At 45.1% G+C, this 21820-nt stretch overlaps 1 protein-coding gene across 1 annotated transcript in view; it reads left to right on the forward strand.

The window, feature by feature from the left end:
• Positions 1–21820, forward strand: part of ME2 (malic enzyme 2) — a 71598-nt gene that overhangs the window by 22881 nt on the left and 26897 nt on the right. The window contains exons 5-14 of the mRNA XM_083155178.1: positions 2502–2577; positions 2734–2895; positions 4462–4565; positions 5389–5498; positions 9901–9998; positions 11517–11630; positions 13875–13989; positions 14867–15009; positions 15166–15268; positions 21672–21742. Coding sequence (XP_083011304.1) covers positions 2502–2577; positions 2734–2895; positions 4462–4565; positions 5389–5498; positions 9901–9998; positions 11517–11630; positions 13875–13989; positions 14867–15009; positions 15166–15268; positions 21672–21742 — 1096 coding nt within the window. The remainder of the gene's footprint in view (positions 1–2501; positions 2578–2733; positions 2896–4461; positions 4566–5388; positions 5499–9900; positions 9999–11516; positions 11631–13874; positions 13990–14866; positions 15010–15165; positions 15269–21671; positions 21743–21820) is intronic.

The following is a 21820-nucleotide window of genomic DNA, read 5'->3' on the forward strand; positions in this document are numbered from 1 at the left end:
GAGGCTGGATGTATGAGGCATCTGTCTTCATGGTGTACTGAGGCTGGATGTATGAGGCATCTGTCTTCATGGTGTACTGAGGCTGGATGTATGAGGCATCTGTCTTCATGGTGTACTGAGGCTGGATGTATGAGGTATATCACGCTGCATGGTGTACTGAGGCTGGATGTATGAGGTATATCACGCTGCATGGTGTACTGAGGCTGGGTGTATGAGGTATCACTCTGCATGGTGTACTGAGGCTGGATGTATGAGGTATATCACACTGGTGTACTAAGGTTAGAGGTATGAGGCATCTCACGCTGCATGGTGTACTGAGGCTGGATGTATGAGGTATATCACACTGGTGTACTAAGGTTAGAGGTATGAGGTTCTCACGCTGCATGGTGTACTGAGGCTGGGTATATGAGGTATATCACGCTGCATGGTGTACTGAGGCTGGAAGTATGAGGTATCTCACGCTGCATGGTGTACTGAGGCTGAATGTATGAGGTATATCACGCTGCATGGTGTACTGAGGCTGGATGTATGAGGTATATCACACTGGTGTACTAAGGTTAGAGGTATGAGGCATCTCACGCTGCATGGTGTACTGAGGCTGGATGTATGAGTCATCTCACGCTGCATGGTGTACTGAGGCTGGGTATATGAGGTATATCACGCTGCATGGTGTACTGAGGCTGATGGATGAGGCATCTCACGCTGCATGGTGTACTGAGGCTGGATGTATGAGTTTCTCACGCTGCATGGTGTACTGAGGCTCTATGTATGAGGTATATCACACTGGTGTACTGAGGTTAGAGGTATGAGGCATCTCACGCTGCATGGTGTACTGAGGTTAGAGGTATGAGGCATCTCACGCTGCATGGTGTATTGAGGCTGATGTATGAGGTATATCACGCTGCACGGTGTACTGAGGCTGGATGTATAAGGCATATCACTCTGCATTGTGTACTGAGGCTGGATGTATGAGGCATATCACGCTGCACGGTGTACTGAGGCTGGATGTATGAGGTATATCACGCTGCATGGTGTACTGAGGCTGGATGTATAAGGCATATCACGCTGCACGCTGTACTGAGGCTGGATGTATGAGGTATATCACGCTGCACGGTGTACTGAGGCTGGATTAGGGTGGCCAATCCCGGGATCGGCGGGATCCCGGGATTTGGCCCCCAAAACGCCGGGATTTCAATCCCGGGATTGGAGTTTCCAATCCCGGGATTTCGGGATTAGATTGCGCATGCGCAGTCTAATGCCGGGCAGCGTCTGAGCGGGTGCTCAGCAGCTGCCCGGCTTCTCCCGTCCCGGGTAGCGCGGCTCTGCGCAGCGTGCCGACATCAGAGGTCACGCTGCGCAGGCCGCATAGGATTTCTCCATGTTGTCTGTGAGCTGTGACTGACCCTGGGCACGAACACCCGGCCAGCCACAGACCAGACCGGCGGCGCCCAGCAGCATGCCAGCCCGCTCCCCATCATCAACACAGCTCCCACCCGGCTCCATCTCCTCTGCTCGCCCACCCACCCGGCTCCCGGCCGCACCACGCAGTAAGTACATATGCGGGGCGGCCGAGGCATGTTTTTTATATTAGGGAAGCCAATCCCGGGATCGGGCATTTTTCAATCCCGAATTCCGGGATTGAAAAAATGCCCCGGGATTGGCTTCCCTAGGCTGGATGTATGAGGTTTTCACGCTGCATGGTGTACTGAGGCTGGATGTATGAAGTTCTCACACTGCATGGTGTACTGAGGCTGGATGTATGAGGCATATCACGCTGCATGGTGTACTGAGGTTGGATGTATGAGGTATATCACGCTGCACGGTGTACTGAGGCTGGATGTATGAGGCATGGTGTACTGAGGCTGGATGTATGAGGCATATCACGCTGCATGGTGTACTGAGGCTGGATGTATGAGGCATATCACGCTGCATGGTGTACTGAGCCTGGATGTATGAGGCATATCACGCTGCATGGTGTACTGAGGCTGGATGTATGAGGCATATCACGCTGCATGGTGTACTGAGGTTGGATGTATGGGGTATATCACGCTGCACGATGTACTGAGGCTGGATGTATGAGGTATATCACGCTGCACGGTGTACTGAGGCTGGATGTATGAGGCATGGTGTACTGAGGCTGGATGTATGAGGCATATCACGCTGCATGGTGTACTGAGGCTGGATGTATGAGGTATATCATGCGGCATGGTGTACTGAGGCTGGATGTATGAGGTATATCACGCTGTATGGTGTATTGAGGCTGGAGGTATGAGGCATCTCAGTGTCTAGTGCACACTGACCATCAGGCATAGGAAACCTACACACATTTATAGCTGTTGACATCCAGTCTAGAGGGGTAACGCCTTGCAAGTGTTACCTGTTTTTTATAAAATTTCTTTTTAGCCGCTATTGGCTGCCTGGGCTAGTCATGATAAGTTTTATGCGTTTTTAATGTTGGTTTTAAAACCTAAACAAATCTGTTATTTTCCTCTTTTATATAGGGGTGTGTATATCTCCATCTTTGACAAAGGGCATATCCGATCCATTCTTGACAACTGGCCGGAGACAGATGTTAAGGTAACGATTGATATAAGTAGCTGTGTCTTCGGAGCACATTGATAAGAGATGTGTAACTGTTCTCTGACATTCTTTTTGTTACTAATAGGATCATGTTTGTTCTGGATGTGTAGAGAGACGCTAAGCATTTACTGACTATAATCTTTTCTCTTCCAGGCGGTGGTTGTGACAGACGGAGAGAGGATATTAGGTCTTGGTGACCTGGGGGTGTATGGCATGGGCATTCCTGTAGGAAAACTGTGTCTCTATACAGCGTGTGCTGGCATAAGGCCTCAGAATTGCCTCCCGGTGGTCATCGATGTTGGCACCGATAATCCAGTAAGGGTTTTGACATTTATTTAATTTTTTATTTTTTTAATCTTTTAAAAACCTGTAATCCGCTGGTTCTTTGTACACAATCTTCATGTTGTGTTAGTGGCACACAAAAAAACTAAGAACAAAACATAATCACACAGCTCTATAGAAAACCATACAATAATACATAACAAAGCAAGGAGAATAAATATGTGGCAGACTATAGCAACCAATAAGATACTTTTCATTATCGCTGCTAAAAAAAAGGCAGAATCCGGTCCTTCTGGTTTTCCTGTTGCATTATCCTGATCTGTCATGTGACTGCGGAGTGGGTACTGTTACATTTATATATGGGTCATGTTCCTGCTCCCATGTTCTCCATCACTGAAGTGTTTTTTTTTTTTAGTCTCAGTTGTGGCATACCAGACTAGAACGCCATGTCATGGCGGATATGTTAGCAGGTACGAAGTGGAGTGTCTGCTGCTAGTGGCTTGTCTGAATGTTAATACTGCCAGAATATTGTATTACATTTTTACGACTACATCGCACATCTGAAACGGTCTGGGTGTGGGGTATGCGACCGTATTGCCCTCTACCGCATTACTAGGGCTACACCCATCTGTGATTTACAGCAGGTCAGAATGTTCACTTCGCACTCATTTGAGCTGCTGTGACATCAATGACCTGATGTATGAATCAACCACTGCGCATTTCTGCAAACAAGTCTCATAGTCTTCCAATATGATTCACCGTAGTTATTCTGGAACGCAGCGCGGGAGCCATGTTCCCGGAGACCTGTGCACGCGCTTTAGACTCTTGCACAATGCCAGAGTCTCTGCAGAACCAGAGATGAGGGGCCCAATTGGAGCCTGAACCCCCCCCCCCCCCTCCTCTGGGGCAACCTCATTAATGGACTGAGGGAGGCAAATTAATATGGCGCTGATTGTTGGGGAGATATACTAAGCCTTGAAAAGTGAGCAATTGGAGAGATAAGTCCCAGCCAATCAGCTATTGTCCTGTAGTTTTTTAAACACACTTTGTAACATGGCAGTTAGGAGCTGATTAATAGTTTCGCTCCACACTGTATTCCTCTAGAAGGCTAAGTACATCTGACCCTGTGACTGTACACAGTGGTGACGTGGATTACACCAATCCAGCCAGCATCGCCCAGTGCACCCAGCAGTGTGTGCTGAAGCTCCTCCTACTCCATGTGACCTATGATGTCACTTGTCGCTAGCTAGCTAGGAATGCTTTGCTGGCTTTAGAGAATGGCAGCAGAGGAGCATTGGGGAGATGCCAGAGGTATATAATTAAGGCCATAAAGTAATAACTAAACTATGCATGCAAAGGCTATACCAAATATATACAGAGCTTTTGAACTTTGCACCTTAAGAAATATGTAGCAGTACAGGGGAACAAATAGTTCTATTTTTGCAAGTAGGGTAAATACTGTCTGCTTTTGCATGTAGTCCAGTGCATTTTTGGTTCTTTTTAATTATTTAAGACCGAAGTAAATGCAGATCCCACACTTGTTTGCATTGGTCACTTTATGCAGCTTGGCAGCTATTAACACTGTAATTACTTTAATAGGCATTATTAAAAGATCCGTTCTATATGGGACTTTATCAGAAGAGGGACCGCACTCAGCTATACGATGACCTTATTGATGAGTTCATGGACGCAGTTAAAGACCGGTATGGAATCATCATATGTGTAGTCATTGTGTTCTTCTTACTCCCCCCCAAACGCCATTCCCTCCGTCCAAAACTCCTTACTGCTTCCTTATTTTTCTGGAGGTGAATATTGATTTGATTGGGGGGGGGGCCAGTGGGCACTGGTTACGGGGTGTGTGGCCTCACAGCACGCCCCTGAGTTCCTGTATGTTCGGCAGCCAATTGGAGTGCCGTGAGATGGAGCAGTCTTGGAGAGAGAGCGGAAAGAGATAATGTACCAACCAGTCAGCCCCACACTGCCATTTTTAAAATGCATTGTAAAACATGGCAGTTATGAGCTGACTGGTACTTTATCTCTCTCCCCGATTATTAGTGCATAGACTCTTTGTCTGCAGGTGCCGAGCAGTTGAGCACTTGCTGTGCGGCCAGACCAGCTCGTTAGGCCATAGGTCCTTCTGGCATCTGCCAGATGGGCCGTCCGGCCCTGTCTGCTATTTGTTCAGACTATTGCATTCTATATTAACTGTCCAGCTGTTGTATGAGCCTATATTAATAAATAACTTTGCAGAGAAACAAAATCTTGCCCAGAATGAGTCCCATTTTTTTCTTCCAATGAGGATATTTACTAAAAATCTCATAAAAAGGAAAAATGGACATAAAGTACATAACAACCAATCCGATCCCTGCAGGCTAAAGTCTGATTGGATGCTAAGGGCAACACTGTCACATTTCATTGGCCCATGACTTCTGCACGGCCCCAGAGTGATGCAAGGGTCCCGGGATTTCCAGGCCCAGGCAGCGTTGGAAGGGTTAATGATAGTCGCCTGTACATTGTGTGTTCTAGGTATGGTCAGAACACACTCATCCAGTTCGAGGACTTCGGAAACCACAACGCTTTCAGATTCTTGAGGAAGTACCGGGAAAAATACTGCACTTTTAATGATGACATTCAAGGTACATCTATGTGCAGACATACACTGGTGGCTCCAGGTGTCCACTGATTGGGTAACCATCTGTAGTCTGGGAGGGGGGGGGGGGGGGGGGAATATAGTCGCTAGGTCGACACTATGACACTATGAATGTTGAAATACATTACGTCAACATGTGAAATCGGTTGGAAGGTCGACCCAAGTATTCGGTCAACAATGAGAAAATCGACATGCAAAAGGTCATAGGGTTGACATAGGGTTTTGCCATAGTGTTTACATTCAGTGGGAAAAAATGTCTGGCCTTTGGCATTGCTTGGGCCTTTGATACGGGCACATAATTCAATAAAATGCCTGTTGTGTGCCGCTTTTGGTGCAGGTTCTCTTGTAAAAAATAATACTTCACTTTATCCCAAACCCCAATCTTGAAATAAGGGGATTTGGTACACATATATTATATAATAGATTGTAGTGTATATATCTGTGTTATCACCCACAGCACATCGTATTTTTTGTTTTTCACCTGTTTCTTCACTTCCATTTTTTATTTTTATATATATGTATACTTACCAATCCACTATTAATTTTATTATAATATGAGCAATACCCTGTCTCAATGAAATGATATGAATACCTATATTGAGTGTATCCACAATAACATCAATTCACATACTCTTAAAGTATGAAAATCACCTACATGTAACCTAAATAGTACCAGATAGATACAACTTGAAACGATAGAGATTTAACATATTTATTAAGGTTAAACATAGAAACATAGAATTTGACGGCAGATAAGAACCACTTGGCCCATCTAGTCTGCCCCTTTTTTAAACATGTTACCTCAAACCATATTTGATCCTTATTTTTTTGTAAGGATATCAATATGCCTATCCCAAGCATGTTTAAATTGTACTACTGTATTTGCCTCTACCACCTCTGATGGGAGGCTATTCCACTTATCTACTACTCTTTCTGTGAAGTAATTCTTCCTCAAATTTCCCCTGAATCTTCCTCCCTCTAGTTTCAGTGCATGTCCTCGTGTTCTGTTGCTCCTCTTCCTGTGAAGAATGTCTCCCACCTGTACCTTGTTAAAACCCTTAATATATTTGAAAGTTTCTATCATGTCCCCCTTTTCCCTTCTCTGCTCTAAAGTATACATATTAAGATCTTTTAGTCTTTCCTGGTACGTTTTGTGATGTAGGCCATGGACCATTTTAGTTGCCCTTCTTTGTACAGTCTCTAATGTATTTATATCCTTCTGGAGATATGGCCTCCAGAACTGAACACAATACTCTAGGTGAGGTCGTACCAATGACCTATACAGTGGCATTATTACTTCTTTCTTTCTACTGCTGATACCTCTCCCTATGCAACCAAGCATCTGACTTGCCTTCTTCATTGCTTTGTAACATTGCCTACCTGCCTTTAAGTCCCCTGAAATAGTGACACCTAGATCCCTCTCTTCCTCAGTAGTTTCCATTATAGTGCCATTTATACTATATTCAGTCTTTGGATTTTTGCAACCCAAGTGCATGATTTTGCATTTTTTGGCATTAAACTGTAGTTGCCATGCTCTTGACCATTCCTCTAATCTACCTAGATCATCAATCATTTGTTTTACCCCTCCTGGTGTGTCTACCCTGTTGCATACCTTTGTGTCATCTGCAAAAAGGCACATTTTACCCTCAATTCCATTTGCAATATCACCAATAAAGATATTAAAAAGCACTGGTCCAAGTACAGATCCCTGGGGTACTCCACTTGTAACCTTTCCCTCCTTTGACTGTACTCCATTTACTACAACTCTCTGTTTTCTGTCCTGCAACCATGCTCTTATCCATTCAACTATCTTAGAATCCAATCCCAAGCTTTCAAGTTTATTTAACAGTCTGCGATGTGGGACAGTGTCAAAAGCCTTACTAAAGTCTAGATAAGCTACATCTACAGCCCCACCTTGATCTATTACTTTAGTCACCCAGTCAAAAAAGTCAATAAGATTTGTTTGACATGATCTTCCCCCAGTAAACCCATGCTGTTTTGGATCCTGTAAATTGCTGGTTTTGAGATATTCTACAACTCTTTCTTTTAAGAGTGTTTCCATCAATTTCCCTACTACTGATGTAAGGCTCACTGGTCGATAGTTGCTTACCTCTTCTTTGCTTCCACTTTTGTGCAGTGGGACTACATTCGCTGTTTTCCAGTCCTCTGGGATTACTCCAGTAGCTAGTGACTGGTTGAATAATTCTGTTATTGGTTTTGCCAGCTCCCCTTTGAGCTCTTTTAGTATCCTTGGATGTATCCCATCTGGCCCCATTGATTTATCCACTTTCAGTTTTGAGAGTTCTGTGAGGACTTTCTCCTCTGTAAATGTACTTGTTTCTCCCTCAGTTTTCTGACTATACTTGCAACTTAATTGTGGCCCCTTCCCCTCTCTTTCAGCAGTGAATACTGAGCAGAAATAATTATTAATATTATCTGCTATTACATTTTCCCCCTCAAGAAAACTTCCACTCTCTGTCTTTAGTCTTATTATTCCACTTTTTGTTTTTCTCCTTTCACTTATATACCTAAAAAAAGTTTTCCCCCCTTTACCCATTGATTGGGCCATTTTCTCTTCAGCCTGTGCTTTTGCACATCTGATTACCTTCTTAGCCTCCTTCTGTCTAACAAGATACACCTCTTTGTCCTCATTCTTCTGCGTCTGTTTAAATTTCTTAAAGGCCAACTTTTTTGCTTTCACAATACTTGCTACTTCTTTTGCAAACCACAATGGCTTCCTTTTTCTTGTGTTTTTCCTAACCCTTTTGACACAAAGTTCTGTTGCTTTTAGAATTGCACTTTTTAATTTTTCCCACTTATCCTGCACTCCTTCCAAGTTCCTCCACTCTGCCAAAGAATCCCTTACAGAGTTTCCCAGGTTATTATATCCATGTAAATCCAACAGGTTATTAGTCATCCAGGCTCCAGGGTTGGGGCATCGTAATATCCATTGATTCCACTTCCTGGTCTATGACACACGGCCCTCTGATTGGCCGCCGCACGATCATGTGACCGGCCATGATACAGTATGAGCCGGTTACCTGACACTGATTGCTGGTCAGATGACGCGGCATGTCAGCCGCATAATGAGGACGCGGATCACGTGACGCGGGACGCCGGTCACGTGACGCGGATCGTCGATCGCGTGACTCGGGACGCCGGCCACGTGACGGCGTACCTAATGAGTGTATTCAGACGCAAGTGAGCACCATATGACACCAAAACGGCCTGGTGATTGGCCGTCAAGAATAGATAAATATACTCCATGTAAGGCTATCTGGTTGGCCTTGAAAAAGCTTAATAGCGAAACGCTGCGTTGGCATCTGTTATATTAGGGAGAAGTCCTCTCAGTTTATTATATAATTGTCATTATGATAAATGAAATATATTGCATGAGATAGGACTTGGATTGACTTGAGACAGGAGAAATATAAGACATTGTATCAGAGATGTATCTAGTATATGTACTGAACACAATGTTGCAACAGTAATGTGTCTGTAATTCATGTGGTTTAACCATTAGAGGGCAATCTAAGCCAGTAAATAATACCACCTGAATCACTATAACACAGGAAAAATCCACACTAAACTGTGCAATAATCTGAAGTGTCTTTGTACTAGTATATTACTATATTGAGGGTAATACAACCCAACAACTAGTACTAACAGGTAATGCCAGTGAGAGTGGCATTCCTGAAATAACACTAGATACTAGTGTGGCGATACATCGTGATTGGTGGCAACCGTGTTGGTCTTTTTCTTTGTGTGAAAATTATAAAGGGCACTAATGGGATACTACAATAAAGTATAACCTAATAGAGAAACAAATACAAATATCTCTGAATATTTTGGGACCACCATCTTAAACCCTATTATTGTGAGAGGGGATTACCCTTCCTACATTATAACACACAAACAACACTAATCTGCCACCACTTGTGATTGGGGAACCAGTGAGAGTGGATTACCCATCACAAGTGGATAATCCTGGTTTTGATTGGATTATAAACCACTCGCCCACAATCTATATTTCTCCATGGTTATTTGTCAAATATATGACATAAAGAATTGATCCTCAAGAGAGGTTTTTTGTCTCAACATCTATCCTTATAGCATCTCTCCCTGATTAACATATGTGTTTTTTAACACACTAATTCTTTATTTTTCCATCACTCACTTTGTCTGTATATATGTATTTTTTAACCTCTTCATTATTTTCGCTGTTTATGTAGTGCCCCTGATTTGGATATAGGGCATCTTAGAATATACCAATAAAAGTTACGTTTTAACATTTTGTGCGTTCCCCCATACAGTCTTTCTCTTCTCCTCGTATAAATCTCTTGTAATATATAAGTTTTATATAAATGTTTTTTTACTGTGTCCTCCAGGCACTGCCTCCGTGGCGCTGGCGGGACTCCTGGCCACGCAGAACGTGATTGGTAAACCTATCACAGAGCAGAGGGTTCTCTTCCTTGGGGCAGGAGAGGTACGTACTGTAACGGTTTTATACTTTTGTTCTGGAGTTGCTTTTCGTATACTTGCAGATATTTGCAGTGGAAAATCCTATATGCTTAAGGTCCATACACACTGGGCGATGTTGCAGGGTATCCATTCATGCTAGTATGTATGTATGTAAATAAATCTATATGTATGTTCATACTGGAAAATGTGCAACAAGAATTGCATTGTTCTCACATTGGAACTTATTCTGATGGAGTCGGACGGCTGCGTGTGCGGTCGGACGGCCGATGTTTGGTATTTGCGCATATGCAGAGGCATATCTGCGCATGTGAGAACGCCTCGCACGTCCGAACACGGCGTGAGGTCCATGCAGAAAACTATCATACGGAACCATCTGAGCAGGGGGTGGAGAGGGGTGTGAAGGGATGTTTGGGATCATTACCATATGCGTACGCGTTCCCATGAAAACGCTGGGCGTACGTATGGTAATCCGGCCGTGACGCACGTGTGGGGGGGCGGACAGCTGACATAGCGGGATGCCAGCTGCCCGCCCATATCCCTGCTTTCATAAGGAGAATTGTCCGAGTGGTCTGGAGCACTCGGTGCTGCCTGACCGCTCGGTCCAGCATTCGATAGTCAGCGACCATCGGAGGATGGGGGGAGGTTCCCACTACGGATGCCAATCCCGGGGCATTTTTTCAATCCCGGGAATTGGGATAGAAAGATGCTCAATCTTGGGATTGGCCTCTCTAATAAAAAAAATTAACCTGCCCCCTAAACTGCCCACCCCGCACATGTCATAAATGCCTACTAAACCCACCACCAACTCCAGACAATCCTCCATCCCCTGTAAGTGACAGTGCACTGCAGTCACTTACCTCGGTTGTGAACTTGTGACAGGCAGGAGCAGGATGGGCTGTACAGCGGGCGTGTGGCCGGGCATCCGGGTTCAGAACAGTGATAGGCATAGCGGCGGCCAGCGACGTAATGTCAGGGGTCACGCTGCACAGCCTGTGCACCACCATGTCTGTCCGCACAGATCACTGTCCTTAACAGCGGGGGTGAGAAGAGTCAGCCGGGCAGCATCTGAGCCATATACTAGTGCTCAGCGCTGCCCGGCTTTTAAAAAAAAAGGATTTTGCACGGGGTACTAATCCCAGGATTGGAAGCTTCATTCCCGGCATTCAGATCCCGCCGATTTTATGCCAAAATCCTGGGATCCCGGGATTGTCCTCCCTAGTTCCCACAGATGGAGGAGGTGTTCACATGAAACATCCACTCGCGGTCCATACACTCGGCTTCTTACCGCATTCGGTCAGTGTGAGCGATCCGTACAGTAGGCGGGGCTAAGAACACTCGGTTCCTGTCCGAAATACGCATCCGTCCGAATCAACCAGAATAAGGGCCATTGTGTTAGTACACTATGAATTAGGATGTGTTAGTACACTATGAATTAGGACAGCCTTATGTGGGTCAGTCTTGTGTGTTTCTTGGTCTGATTTACACCACTTGTATGTTACCCATCATCCTCTCTGCTGCACAGGCTGCTCTGGGCATTGCAAACCTCATCGTCATGGCAATGATGGAGAACGGGATATCAGCTGAGGCGGCGCGGGAGAGGATCTGGATGTTTGACAAATTCGGATTGCTGGTGCAGGTGAGGGTTGTGGCATCATGGTATTGGTGTTATCGCTGTAGAGGAACGTATAACTGCCATAGTATGTGACACAGTGCTATCAGGTTGATAGATCCACAGCGTCGGGGTTTGTCGACATTGAGAAAAAGGTCAACATTGGCAAGTGATCGCATTGCAAATGGGTATTTTTTTTTTTGTACTTTTTCATGCTATATGACCCAAGTGGTCTCCGGTTGGGAACAGGAAAGACAAATTGTTGAAATTGACAACAACAAAAAAAAAACCTAAAAAAACTTGCATCAACCTTTTAGCTTTTGTCGAAATGTTGAGAGTTTCAACCTTGACTGTCTAGAACAGTAGTAGCCAACTCCAGTCCTCGAGAGCTACCAAAAGTTCACATTTTCTAGCTCACCTCACATGGACACAGGTGCACTCATTACTAACACATTTTAAAAGATCCACAGGTGGAGCTAATTTACTTCACGTGTGATTCTGTGAGGAGATCTAGAAAGCGTTAACTGTTGGTAGCTCTCGAGGTCTGGAGTTGGCTACCCCTGTTCTAGACACACCCCTCTATGTACCTGTCCCGCATCACATACACCTCCATGTACCTGTCCCGCATCACATACACCTCCACGTACCTGTCCCGCATCACACACACCTCCACGTACCTGTCCCGCATCACATACACCTCCACGTACCTGTCCCGCATCACATACACCTCCACGTACCTGTCCCGCATCACATACACCTCCACGTACCTGTCCCGCATCACACACACCTCCATGTACCTGTCCCGCATCACATACACCTCCACGTACCTGTCCCGCATCACATACACCTCCACGTACCTGTCCCGCATCACATACACCTCCCTGTCCCGCATCACATACACCTCCACGTACCTGTCCCGCATCACACACACCTCCACGTACCTGTCCCGCATCACATACACCTCCACGTACCTGTCCCGCATCACATACACCTCCACAGACCTGTCCCGCATCACATACACCTCCACGTACCTGTCCCGCATCACACACACCTCCATGTACCTGTCCCGCATCACACACACCTCCACGTACCTGTCCCGCATCACATACACCTCCACGTACCTGTCCCGCATCACATACACCTCCACGTACCTGTCCCGCATCACATACACCTCCCTGTCCCGCATCACATACACCTCCACGTACCTGTCCCGCATCACATACACCTCCACGTACCTGTCCCGCATCACATACACCTCCACGTACCTGTCCCGCATCACACACACCTCCACGTACCTGTCCGGCATCACACGCACCTCCGCCTACCTGTCCGGCATCACACGCACCTCCACGTACCTGTCCCGCATCACATACACCTCCACAGACCTGTCCGGCATCACATACACCTCCACGTACCTGTCCCGCATCACACACACCTCCACGTACCTGTCCAGCATCACATACACCTCCACGTACCTGTCCCGCATCACACACACCTCCACGTACCTGTCCGGCATCACACGCACCTCCGCCTACCTGTCCGGCATCACATACACCTCCACGTACCTGTCCAGCATCACATACACCTCCACGTCCCTGTCCCGCATCACACGCACCTCCACGTACCTGTCCCGCATCACACGCACCTCCACGTACCTGTCCCGCATCACATACACCTCCACGTACCTGTCCCGCATCACACGCACCTCCACGTACCTGTCCCGCATCACATATACATCCACGTACCTGTCCCGCATCACATTTTTACCTTGAGATTTTCCTACCTTTTTCACCTGCTTGCAGGTGTGTGCACAGATTTAAAATAAATTTGTTCTGGAAAATCAATGCACGTTGAAATTGTATTACAAATGGAAAAACTGCAAGTTCATCATGGGAAATGCTCGCAGAACCCAGTTTGCACCTAATTGAAGTGGTCGCCCCAAATGTTTAATTGCACAGCCCTTAACTGTCAGCAAAAGGGATTGGCACAGTTCTACTAAAGTGTGTAATGTTCCGGCCCTGTTACTTTGCACAACCTACTGTATTGTGGTCTTGTAGTTCTGGTCTGTGTTTATGATCCTGTCTCTCACTTGGGACAGGAGATGCTGGAGCCAGGGGACTTAGGCAGAACTTGCATCATCTTGTTTTTAACAATGAGAATAATTTCAGATAATCCATGGGAAGGGAGAGTTGTATATGCCATCGCTGGCTGATCTCTTTGGCATTTACACCTGCAAGATCAGAAAGTGGATTCATTATTTTATTTTTCCAGGGGCGAGAAGAAGTAGCGGACGGTAACCAGGAGTCCTTTGCCCATCCTCCTCCAGGTCACTCCGTGAAGACTTTCCTGGAAGCTGTCAATGTTCTGAAGCCAACTGCAATTATAGGTAAAGACCTCTGAAAATGTGGGGTCAGCTCTGCTCACACACCTGGGGAGATGTTTAATCTTCCAGAGAGGACAAGTGAAGTTGCCAATAGCAACTAAGATTGTAGCTACCATTTTATATAGAATGTACTTTAGAAGTTGACTGTACAGTATGTTATGGGCAACTTCTTCATGTGGCCTCTTTACAGTTTGATGCACCTAATTTTTAGGGAGTCCTTTCCTTACCTCTCACCTGCAACTCTGTGGAGGGGGAGGAGCTAGAACAACCTTTTGCCAATGGGTTCTCAGAAAGTAGCAGCATAATGTTATACAGGAAGTGACTGTTATATTGTGAAAGAAGCAGGGTCCTCAGCAGCACAGAATTATCAGGAGGTGAAGGAAGGGCTACATGTGACGGGGCAGTGATCTAATTGAAGCAGGAAGTTACAGACTGAGAGGTATATAGTAGAAGGTGCAAGGTCCTCGGCAGCACAGAATTATCAGGAGGTGAAGGAAGGGCTACATGTGACGGGGCAGTGATCTAATTGAAGCAGGAAGTTACAGACTGAGAGTTATATAGTAGAAGGTGCAAGGTCCTCGGCAGCACAGCCGAGGACCTTGCAGGACCTTCTACTATCAGGAGGTGAGGGAAGGGGTGCATGTGACAGGGGCAGTGACCTAGTGGAAGCAGGAAGTTACAGTCTGAGTTTTTTATATAGTAGAAGGTGCAGGGTCCTCAGTAGCTGGGACAAAAATACCAATGGTGTGGGTGCTGCATTGCACCTGGTCCCACGGCATATTCTACTGAACCAAAGTTTATACATTTAACTCCTCTTTTCACATATGGAGAACTGTATTCGTCCTGCCTCTGACAGTTCTGTGTTTTTGTTCATTTTAAGGTGTTGCAGGAGCTGGAAAGCACTTTACAGAAGATGTCATCAGGGCGATGAGCGCAATTAACGAGAAGCCAATCATCTTTGCGCTCAGTAATCCGACCACTAAGGCTGAGTGCACAGCGGAGGAAGCGTACACTTTCACAGAGGTAAGTAGGCATGATCACCTACTGAGATAGACCAGCACATATAGGTAAACCAATGACTGGCTTCCTCGGAAATTTCATTTTTACCAATTTTAATTTTGAAAAACTTTTTACATTTTGTGTTTTTTCTTTTAAAAATAATGTTCCCCTATCTTCTAGGGACGCTGTCTCTTTGCCAGTGGAAGCCCTTTTGATACAGTGACCTTAAGCGATGGACGGTCATTTAAACCAGGACAGGGTAACAATGCCTACATTTTCCCAGGTACTGATTGGTCTATTTTAACGGGATGCGGTCATTTGGTCTACAGCATTATGGTCGACATAGGAAAAGGTCAAATGGTCATTAGTTCGACAGCTCGTTCGTTCAACAGGTCATTAGTTCGACTGTCTAGGTCGACAGTCAAAAGGTCGACATGGAGTTCTCCGCTGTTTTTTCAGCCAACATGTGCCGACATGCGGTATTTCATGCCCTACCATCCACTAGTACGTGGTGGGAGAATAAAATAGTTTGCCGAGCGTAGTGAGGCACCGTGCCCGACGCATTGTTGACCTTCAGGTCAAAAAACTATGAAAAACCGGATGTCTACCTTTGGACTGTTGACCTAGACAATGTCTAACTAATGACCTTTCGACCTAGAAACATGTCGCCCTAAACCTATGTCTACCTTTTTCCATGTCGACCTAATGACTGTCGACCATAATGCTGAAGACCAAATGATCCCAACCCATTTTAACGCAAGGAAATTTTTCCTATCTGTATCAATTTCTCTCGATCTTGGGAAATACTGTGGGGGTAAGACACCCCTATCACCCCCGCAGGCCCAAAAAGGGGTCCGGCCAATAAACAAAGTGGGTCAGGAAGCAAGATATGGCAAAGTTGCATAATATAGCGGGGGTAGCGGACATGGGGTTTAAGAAAAAAAAACTGGTCAGATCCAGGAGCCCCCGACACACAGGTGTATGCCGGTCACAGGGGCGGATCCAGGATAAAATGACAGGGGGGGCACCATGATAAAAAAGGGTTTGGGTGGGGGAGGGGCGGTGTTAGTGGTGCCAGTGTACATGCTAAGAGAGCGGCAGGAGAGTGTGGGAATGGAATTAAAAATAGGCCCTGGCATTTAAAGTACGCAGGCCCACCATGGCAACAAAAGTGAAGGATGTAGTTGCGCTCCGGAAAAGGGTGTGTGGCCACTCAACAGGTGGCGTGTCAACACCATATACAACTTCTACACATTATGCAACAAAATACTAGACCCCATTATACTTGCCCCTTACACATGATGCCAAATGGAATGAACCAAAATTGACATAATGCCACATGGATTGAGCCAAAATTCAAATAATGCCACATGGATTGTGTCAAAATTCACATAATGCCACATGGATTGAGCCAAAAGTTACATAATAACACACACGGATTGAGCCAAAATTCGCATAATGCCACACGGATTGGGAAAAAATTCACATAATGCCACACGGATTGAGCCAAAATTCCCATAATGCCACATGGATTGAGCCAAAATTCACATAATGCCACACGGATTGAGACAAAATTCGCATAATGCCACATGGATTGAGCCAGCATTCACATAATGCCACACAGATTAAGCCAAAATTCACAATACACTTCATAAACAGGGACATTGTCCACCAAAGGCTCGCATTAAACATTTACACCATAATGTCCATTACACGTTAAATTACACGTCATTATGTCCATTATGTGTTATGCCAAACACCATAATGCCTATTAAAAATTATGCTACATAAGTGCTGCTTCTCTACATGCTCATTGCCAAGGGTTCCATGCTCATTGCCAGAGGTTCCATGCTTGTTGCCATGTGGGATTACATGCTCATTGCCAAGGGGGAATACTTGCTCGTGGTAAATGGGGGACAGCAGAAGTGATAGCCACTGACAGTGGCAGAGCCTGGCTGTATTCAGAGCACTGCAGGTCCCGGCTATTTGAAATAATACCCCTTTCACACCAGAAAATGCATTCCCAGGTTGGCCCCTTTTACACCAGCCTAGTCCCTGCATTTTCTGGTGTGAGGGGGAGAGAAAACCACCCCTCCCCCCTTTAACCAGTTATCTCATTTAACCGGCTATATCTTCGGAACCAACTGACCCATTTACATGAGACAAGTATTATATTGAAGAACTTTTGAGTGGGCTTTGAATGATTTTGGTCCAGTGAAACTGGAACTTTTGGTTCCAGAGTAATCTGCCCTCAAAGAACATGAACAGCCATGAAATTACATTTCAAAAATAAAAAAATCAGTTTATATGCAATATCTCTGGAACCGATTGACCGATTTGGACCTGCCTGGTATCATATTGAAGGCCCAGCGATTTGGAATTGAATGAAATCAACCACAAGCTTCTGTGATGCCAGGGTGGGAACTGGCAGCCGTCGGAACTGGGTGGGGGTCGGAATTGACGGATCCCATATTATCCTATGGGGGAAAAAACGTTACAGGTTTGCCAGGCGATATCTCCGGTTCCCGGGGGGCTAGAGACACGGGGCTGGGCTCGTTGGAAAGCCCTGGTCCTCAGCTACAAAATAAATAACAGGGGGGCACGTGCCCGGGTGCCCCCCCCCTGAATCCGCCACTGGACGGTCATACCATGGGCATGGCGAGCGGTTACGTTTAAAACAAAAGAAGGATAAAGTTCAAGTAGTGCTATTTGCACAACCAGACTCAGGCAACGCCAAGTATAAATAGATAATAAATACATTTATAAGGCCTTCCTTAAGCGGCACCATCCAGTGTTTCTGCCACAAAACGTAGACTGTATTATGAGCCTAATTCATGTTTGTACATAGATGCAATGTGATTTTCTCAGCTACAGGACTGCTAATGCAAGTGACATGGTCACCCAACAGTCACCAGAGACGCCCTTCGTGGCCAACACAAAACTAATTTGTCGTCACAAACACATTCACAGCCCACGGTTAAAAACGAGGAACAGAGAAGCTAAGGAGTACCTTATGGTATCGCAAATTGGACACAGCAGTGGCAAACAGACGCCATGTTCGTACTTACAAGTTTGCAGCTGATGCCAGATACACTCCCCAAAAACTGCCATAATACTCCTGTGTTTTTCCGACCACTCCCCTAAAAACTCCCAAGTTCACACCTCCAAATGGTAATTTCCTGTTAATACCTTTGTGATGGAAACCTCAAACCTGAATCAGACCTTTTGTTCTTTTTGGCGATGCCAGAATTTCAGGAATTCTATTTTTGTTAGCCCCTTTGAGTACCTGGTCAAGCATGGATGAAAAAAAGCTGTACTGTCAGTACTGACCTATTATTGTCTAATGACAATAGCTTACAGATGTTCGCAAAAGCAGTCTTCAAGGTACCCTAACAGTCAAGGTTTTAAGTTTAGACATGCCTGTACACAGGTGACTAATTTAGTAGCTCAGTCAATTTTTTAATCTGTGCTGAGACTTGGGTATACTCATACGGGACTGTTGGAGTACCTTAAGGATGGTGTTTGGGAACCTCTGTCTCTGGTTTTAAAAGCTACTACAAAGTAATAAGATAATACTCAGTCAGGACCAGCGGCGGCTTCTACCTGGGGAAGGGGGGATGTTGCTTGTTGTGCTGCCTGTCCGGAGGAGAGGCGAGCCACTGGCACCTGCACAATGGATGTGGCTCGCCTCTCCTCCTGCAGGCAGCCAACGCATATGCAAACACCTAGCTTCTATATCCTGCATTGGCTGCAGCCACAGAATCCGGCAAGGGTTGACTATTGGGTAGGGAGTGGCTTCCTATAGGAAGTTGGCTCCCTGCTAATCACAGCCCAGTCTGGCAGTCCCAGGGGGGAGGGAACATCTAAAAAGAGGCTATACAGCAATGAGCCATGGATGTAAAATAATTTCCATAGAATGTCTGTTGTCTGCTGGACTTATTCACAACCAAGCCCAATAAGGAGGAGGTCCAGGGAATGTTCCTCCCACAATCCCAGACTTGGCACTGCCACAGGAGAGAACTTCCTCAACTCACAACTCATAAATAGAGACTGGGGCCCACAGTTAGAGTAACAGCCTCGGGTACCGGGGGGAGGACTGGAACCAAAAACACTGGTGACTCTCCATTCATGATCCCTGGGAGCAGGGATGGGAGCGCTGATGAGCTTCCCCCCCAGCAGGTTCTCCGTGAGATCTCAGGTACTGAACATTAAATGATTAATGTGAAGAAAATAAAACCATAAAGCTTATATAAAACAGGGTTCTGATTGGCAGAGGGATGAGGAGCTACCTGTCCTGATGGGTTACCCATTCACACTACCCAGCAACACCCGCGTCTCACCCTGGTAAAACCTGTCCCTTAACCTGGGTCGCCGGACCTGAGATTTTTCACACCACACAGTGACTCGGGTCATTCCAGGGTTATTGGTGCGGTGTTAAAGCGGTATAAATGGAGTTGCCTATTTGGAAGGACATAGAAACATAGAATTTGACGGCAGATAAGAACCACTTGGCCCATCTAGTCTGCCCCTTTTTTTAAACATGTTACCTCAAACCATATTTAATCCTTATTTTTTTGTAAGGATATCAATATGCTTATCCCAAGCATGTTTAAATTGTACTACTGTATTTGCGTCTACCACCTCTGTTGGGAGGCTATTCCACTTATCTACTACTCTTTCTGTGAAAAAATTCTTCCTCACATTTCCCCTGAATCTTCCTCCCTCTAGTTTCAGTGCATGTCCTCGTGTTCTGTTGCTCCTCTTCCTGTGAAGAATGTCTCCCACCTGTACCGTGTTAAAGCCCTTGATATATTTGAAAGTTTCTGTCATGTCCCCCCTTTCCCTTCTCTGCTCTAAAGTATACATATTAAGATCTTTTAGTCTTTCCTGGTACGTTTTGTGATGTAGGCCATGCACCATTTTAGTTGCTCTTCTTTGTACAGTCTCTAATGTATTTATATCCTTCTGGAGATATGGCCTCCAGAACTGAACACAATACTCTAGGTGAGGTCGTACCAATGACCTATACAGTGGCATTATTACTTCTTTCTATCTACTGCTGATACCTCTCCCTATGCAACCAAGCATCTGACTTGCCTTCTTCATTGCTTTGTTACTTTTCCTACCTGCTTTTAAGTCCCCTGAAATAGTGACACCTAGATCCCTCTCTTCCTCTGTAGTTTCCATTATAGTGCCATTTATACTATATTGAGTCTTTGGATTTCTGAGACCCAAGTGCATGATTTTGCATTTTTTGGCATTAAACTGTAGTTGCCATTCTCTTGACCATTTCTCTAATCTGCCTAGATCCTCAATCATTTGTTTTACCCCTCCTGGTGTGTCTACCCTGTTGCATACCTTTGTGTCATCTGCAAAAAGGCACATTTTACCCTCAATTCCATTTGCAATATCACCAATAAAGATATTAAAAAGCACCGGTCCAAGTACAGATCCCTGGGGTACTCCACTTGTAACCTTTCCCTCCTTTGACTGTACTCCGTTTACTACAACTCTCTGTTTTCTGTCCTGCAACCACGCTCTTATCCATTCAACTATCTTAGAATCCAATCCCAAGCTTTCAAGTTTATTTAACAGTCTGCGATGTGGGACAGTGTCAAAAGCTTTACTAAAGTCTAGATAAGCTACATCTACAGCCCCACCTTGATCTATTACTTTAGTCACCCAGTCAAAAAAGTCAATAAGATTTGTTTGACATGATCTTCCCCCAGTAAACCCATGCTGTTTTGGATCCTGTAAATTGCTGGTTTTTAGATATTCTACAACTCTTTGTTTTAAGAGTGTTTCCATCAATGTCCCTACTACTGATGTAAGGCTCACTGGTCGATAGTTGCTTACCTCTTCCTTGCTTCCACTTTTGTGCAGTGGGACTACATTCGCTGTTTTCCAGTCCTCTGGGATTACTCCAGTAGCTAGTGACTGGTTGAATAATTCTGTTATTGGTTTTACCAGCTCCCCTTTAAGCTCTTTTAGTATCCTTGGATGTATCCCATCTGGCCCCATTGATTTATCCACTTTCAGTTTTGAGAGTTCTGTGAGGACCTTCTCCTCTGTAAATGTACTTGTCTCTCCCTCAGTTTTCTGACTATACTTGCAACTTAACTGTGGCCCCTTCCCCTCTCTTTCAGCAGTGAATACTGAGCAGAAATAATTATTAATATCATCTGCTATTACATTGTCCCCCTCAAGAAAACTTCCACTCTCTGTCTTCAGTCTAATTATTCCACTTTTTGTTTTTCTCCTTTCACTTATATACCTAAAAAAAGTTTTCCCCCCTTTACCCACTGAGAGGGCCATTTTCTCTTCAGCCTGTGCTTTTGCACATCTGATTACCTTCTTAGCCTCCTTCTGTCTAACAAGATACACCTCTTTGTCCTCATTCTTCTGCGTCTGCTTAAATTTCTTAAAGGCCAACTTTTTTGCATTCACAATACTTGCTACTTCTTTTGCAAACCACAATGGCTTTCTTTTTCTTGTGTTTTTCCTAACTCTTTTGACACAAAGTTCTGTTGCTTTTAGAATTGCACTTTTTAATTTTTCCCACTTATCCTGCACTCCTTCCAAGGACCCTGTATCATATAAAATTTTTGTAAGTGACCAATGTTTTTGTGTACTGATTGTCCACTTTACCTTACTAATGACACCGCCTGACTTTATTTTGTCACCAGGTGTCGCTCTAGCGGTTATCCTGAGTGGGGTTCGACATATAAGTGATCGTGTATTTCTTGAGGCTGCAAAGGTGAGTGGGTCATTATAGAGAGTGTCCTCTTTTAGGGGTATATTTGCGTAATTGTCGATTTTGGTTGATGTTGATCTT

This window comes from Crinia signifera, chromosome 1 (assembly GCF_055691185.1).
Source record: "Crinia signifera chromosome 1, ASM5569118v1, whole genome shotgun sequence".
NCBI lineage: Eukaryota > Metazoa > Chordata > Amphibia > Anura > Myobatrachidae > Crinia > Crinia signifera.